Below are 4,306 nucleotides of genomic sequence, written 5' to 3'. Positions count from 1 at the left end.
ATGTATTCCTCAACTGTGAAAAATTGTGTTATATAAAATAAGAACAAATACAGATATACAATACAAACGAGTTATATTTGCTTATACAAAAAGTGTTCATAATCATGTTAAGGAATTGTTTCTTTCTATTTCTATTGATGATAATACAGTGTAACATGTGTCATGGTACGCTCATCAAAGGGAATACTGTCTCAAGCAAATCTTATACTAAAGATATTTGTAAAGAAGATCGCAATTAAGTTCTTCACAAACTGTTCTGACAGTCTGCTATCCAAGTAAGGATAACAAGTTTATAATCGAAGAAGAAAGAATTGAACGAAACGTCTGTACGAAGTACCGATTAACAATTTTGATTAATCGCAGATAAATGATTTTCTGATACTCAACTACAGATATTTCGAATCCTCGAAATTGTCTGATTGTTATCTGAACGAAATCCTCGATACTTTTAACGAGTGGATCTATAAATCGCACGTGAAACTAAGCCACGGAAACATATTTTATCAGCGAAAAGCGAATCCACACTTTCACTGTTCTTTCAGTAAATAAAATTCCACAAAGGGTATTTCGAAGATACAATATCGCTCGTGGGAGCTCGATATATTATAATCTAACGTTAGAAAATATAATTAGATTACCTTTTAACCCTAAGATATGAACGTGACTACGCACCGAGTCAATCGAAAATAACTTTTTCTCAAATCATCATCGGACGCACATTTCCGTAGAAAATAAATTACTCTGCGATGGTGTCTCGAACGATCGACGTTTAGCATGTGCACTGATGAAACTTGACGCTTTTTATACAATTTAATTAATTAAACTGTCAGCTGGACAGTAATGCATGGATTACGTTCATGTGTACGACCCACACTATAAGTATGCACTTCCTATATAGATTGCGATTGTGCACGCGCAAGTCTGCGTGCGTAAAAATGCCTAATCATTAGATAGACCCTCCGTAAAACGATGACAATTTAATATATCTTTCGGTTAATATTGGTAATATTTAACGTAAACTGCCGTATGTCCAACGGCAAGCTTGTGTCGCGACACGTATCGCACACGTCACTCTGAATTACGGCTTGTTAACACCACCAGATCACCACCAGTAACCAATCGGTGTCCCCTTACGTATCTATAAGCATTTGCGCAAGCAAACAAATAATATTCATTAAAAATGTATAAGGAAAATTCTCCTACATAAAAGACGATTTATTTCGATTTTCTTTAAAATATATAATAAATGTAATTATGTATCTTTTCTCTCCCAAGATTTCGCGAGACCTTTAATACTGATTCAAGTTGAGAATGTTTATTTTTAAAAGTATATGATTTAGGAAACTTAGGATTATTTAGAAGATACATATGCATGTAGTAATTTTGATAAATATACAAGGAAAAGAATTTTTCTCTCTCTTATAAGCAAGTATTTTCGCGCATGCTTTCGAACGTCAATAATCACATGTACTACGTGTTTGTATTAGTAGTCTGATTCCGTCTGATTCTGAACCTTACACTATTTCAAGTTCATTGCAAATTGTAATTGATAAGAAATTTCCATATCTTACGAATCGGATAAGAGCCAGTCATTACTAGTAGTAATGCTGACGACACTGAAAAATGTAATATGTATCTTATTTGAAAAATAAATTAAGATCCAGTAGTGAACACTTGTTTGTATATGTATGAATCTTTTATTAACAAGGGCTACTTTCGATATTCTATCACTGTAAAAATAAACGATCGCTCTTGAAATATAAAATGAAAAAATGGCAAATGTTTTAACTCCATTCGTATATTGGGCACAAACAGAAACCCAGATCTCTTTAAAGGTAGATCTGACTGACGTTAAGGTACGTAATTTGTACTTGTGCGCATTCTATTACTCTGTGCAAGTTTATGCGGGACGGATATTTTATAGGATGTCAACGTCGATTTGGATGAGAAAAAGTTACGAGTCGTTGCTTACGGACAAGGTGCCAGGGGTCTCAATAATTATGAATTCATCTTAGATTTATATTCGTCCGTTAACGCTGAGGTAAGTTGATCTGTTGTTGAAAAATTGTTTGCACATTTATTATACAATCGTTTCTTTTAGGAAAGTAATTACAAAGTGGTAAATCGACAAGTGGATTTTATCCTGAAGAAAAAGTATCCTGCTTGGTGGCCAAGATTGACTGGTCAGCCACAGAAACCGACATGGTTGAAAATTGATTTTGACAAATGGACAAGCGAGGATTTAGAGGATAACGAAGATGAAAAACGAGATGTATGCAATGACTATCCTGGCACGTACGACAGGCTTCATAAAGAAGAGTTTGGCTACAGAAAAGGTATGTCCCATCTCTACGTTCAATCTATGTTAGAATCAAGAGCATATTTGACCTTATTTATTTCACAGAAGATTTCAAGAAGGTCTACCTAATTATCTACAACTTATGCCAGTTTGTTGGTTTCGTCTATGTGCACATTGTAATGGCAGTCATGTATTCACGAGATGGGCCAGGTTGGTAATCATATGATTCATATAATAGCTACTCAACTGTACAACCGACTAATCAACTTTCAATTATAGCTTTCATGAAAGATACGTATGCAGCTGTCGGCAACGCAATGAAATTCATACAACTTATACAATTTCTAGAAGTTATGCATTCGTTATTTGGCTACACAAAAAGTAGCACGTTCGTATCGTTCATACAAGTAGGAGGGAGAGCATTTATTTTATTTGCTATGATTGAGGCAGAACCACGTATGCAAACCAAGCCGGTCGTGTTCTACCTCTTCCTCGTCTGGGGCACTATCGAACTAGTTCGATATCCTTACTATATCATTCAGTTATTAAACATAGAAATTTCATTTCTAACGTGGCTGAGATATACTCTATGGATGCCTCTGTATCCATTAGGTTTTCTTTGTGAAGGAATCGTAATATTAAGGAATATTCCATATTTCGAGGAGACACAAAAGTTTACCATTTCCCTACCAAACTCATGGAATTTCGCATTCCATTTCCCATCATTTCTAAAGCTATATTTATTGGTATTTTGTATACCTCTTATGTATATGCTGATGTCCCGGATGAATCAGACACGTTATAAAAAGCTAGGTAAATCCAAACTGCGGAAGAAGTATGTGTATTTTAATGAATAACGAGACTAAGCCACTAAAATGCATAATTCTATAAATGGTTCAATTATTCGTTGCACAATCTATCATGAAATTCACACAGTGAACATAGTTAGCTCATTATTGTAAATATATTTATTTTAAACATATATGATTATAAAAGATTTTAGATAGAAATTCGAAGATCGTAAGCCATTTTATTTCATTTTAAGTATAAGGTTTATTAATATTTACGGTATCTGTACGACTTCTCCGACAAATATAAATCTTTCCATACGTGTATATTAATTTCTGCCCACTGTGCAAGGTATATTCATGTCCGACGTAAAGGATGTTTAAATCGGCGAAAAAATTTTTGACTCGCGTACTTTTAACAAAAGAAGTCATTTACATAGATTTGCATACATAATTTATACGCGGAGCTGAATTTTCAATTCGCGGAGATAATAGCATAAATCGCGTCCGGACAATTACTGTCTACATAGAAATACGTGTATCGACGCGGTACGGAACGAGTAAAAAATATATAAATCGTTTCACGATTTCATGATGCATTGATTATTTTTTGAGTGACATACAAAGCCTATATCCGGTTAAATAACCAGAAAAATCTCTGTTTACTGTATGGCGGAGGATAGCACGTGGAATTACTGTGAGTTTGATTTATGAGAACTATAAGTGAACAATTTAGTTTTGCGGTAAGATGAACGTGTTCGAATTAAATGTGTGGAAAGGTGATTGGGGCTTACCGACGATTGACACGGAATGCTTAGAAGTTTTGGTACGTATGTATAATTTAAGTACAGGTTACCCACAACGTGTACTATTATAATAATACGTTACAATAAACCACGGAGTTTAAACAGTTGCTTGACAATTAAAATAATAATTAGACTATCTCCGGTCGAAATTACAAATAAATGTAGACGCTGACAGAATGTTACTTCGATGTTATACTAACATTTACAGCCATGTGCAAAAACTATCCACTGCAATAAAATAAACACGCACGTGTGTGCATGAGTATATAGAACTTTAGACCGTGAATAAAATTTAGCGTTATTCTTTACTTAATATATTTTTAGTTAGTTTATATTTTACGTAATGTCTTCTATGCTTGTCGATGGAAAATGACAATTCTCGAGAGAACATATGATAGAATCGTTAATTTTAA

General features: G+C 34.0%; 3 protein-coding genes across 6 annotated transcripts in view; 2 read left to right on the top strand and 1 right to left on the bottom strand.

The window, feature by feature from the left end:
- Nucleotides 1-1,117, bottom strand: part of LOC108630880 (vacuole membrane protein 1) — a 5,120-nt gene extending 4,003 nt beyond the window's left edge. Inside the window, exon 1 of one of the 3 annotated variants that reach the window (XM_018034440.2) lies at nucleotides 639-1,117. The gene's annotated coding sequence lies outside the window, so the exon portion shown is untranslated. The remainder of the gene's footprint in view (nucleotides 1-638) is intronic. The other 2 variants (XM_018034442.2, XM_018034441.2) reach the window with 2 other exon arrangements.
- A 339-nt stretch (nucleotides 1,118-1,456) lies between these two features.
- On the top strand, nucleotides 1,457-3,677 carry Hacd2 (3-hydroxyacyl-CoA dehydratase 2). The gene is made up of 5 exons (XM_018034078.2): nucleotides 1,457-1,856; nucleotides 1,925-2,041; nucleotides 2,102-2,336; nucleotides 2,405-2,509; nucleotides 2,579-3,677. Exons 1-5 carry the CDS (start codon nucleotides 1,773-1,775, stop codon nucleotides 3,154-3,156), a joined length of 1,119 nt encoding a protein of 372 aa, XP_017889567.1. The 5' UTR covers nucleotides 1,457-1,772; the 3' UTR covers nucleotides 3,157-3,677.
- Nucleotides 3,678-3,781: 104 nt separating this feature from the next.
- Nucleotides 3,782-4,306, top strand: part of LOC108630665 (metaxin-1) — a 3,163-nt gene continuing 2,638 nt past the window's right edge. For both annotated transcript variants that reach the window (XR_001916891.2, XM_018034083.2), the window contains exon 1: nucleotides 3,782-3,913. Coding sequence is in view for 1 of the 2 variants with exons in the window: in XM_018034083.2 (XP_017889572.1) it covers nucleotides 3,836-3,913 (78 nt within the window). In the remaining variant the exon portion in view is untranslated. The remainder of the gene's footprint in view (nucleotides 3,914-4,306) is intronic.

The sequence above is a fragment of the Ceratina calcarata genome, unplaced genomic scaffold, assembly GCF_001652005.2.
Source record: "Ceratina calcarata isolate Rehan_Ccalc_2016 unplaced genomic scaffold, ASM165200v1 scaffold78.2, whole genome shotgun sequence".
Taxonomy (NCBI): Eukaryota; Metazoa; Arthropoda; class Insecta; order Hymenoptera; family Apidae; genus Ceratina; species Ceratina calcarata.
Note: the sequence above shows the minus strand (reverse complement) of the source record. Positions and strands in the feature narration are given on the sequence as shown.

Coding starts and splice junctions, on each gene's coding strand:
- Hacd2 (XM_018034078.2), top strand. CDS start 1,773: ATGGCAAATGTTTTAACTCCATTCGTATATTGGGCACAAACAGAAACC. Junction 1,857..1,924: donor TAGATCTGACTGACGTTAAG/GTACGTAATTTG, acceptor GATATTTTATAG/GATGTCAACGTCGATTTGGA. Junction 2,337..2,404: donor AGAGTTTGGCTACAGAAAAG/GTATGTCCCATC, acceptor TTTATTTCACAG/AAGATTTCAAGAAGGTCTAC.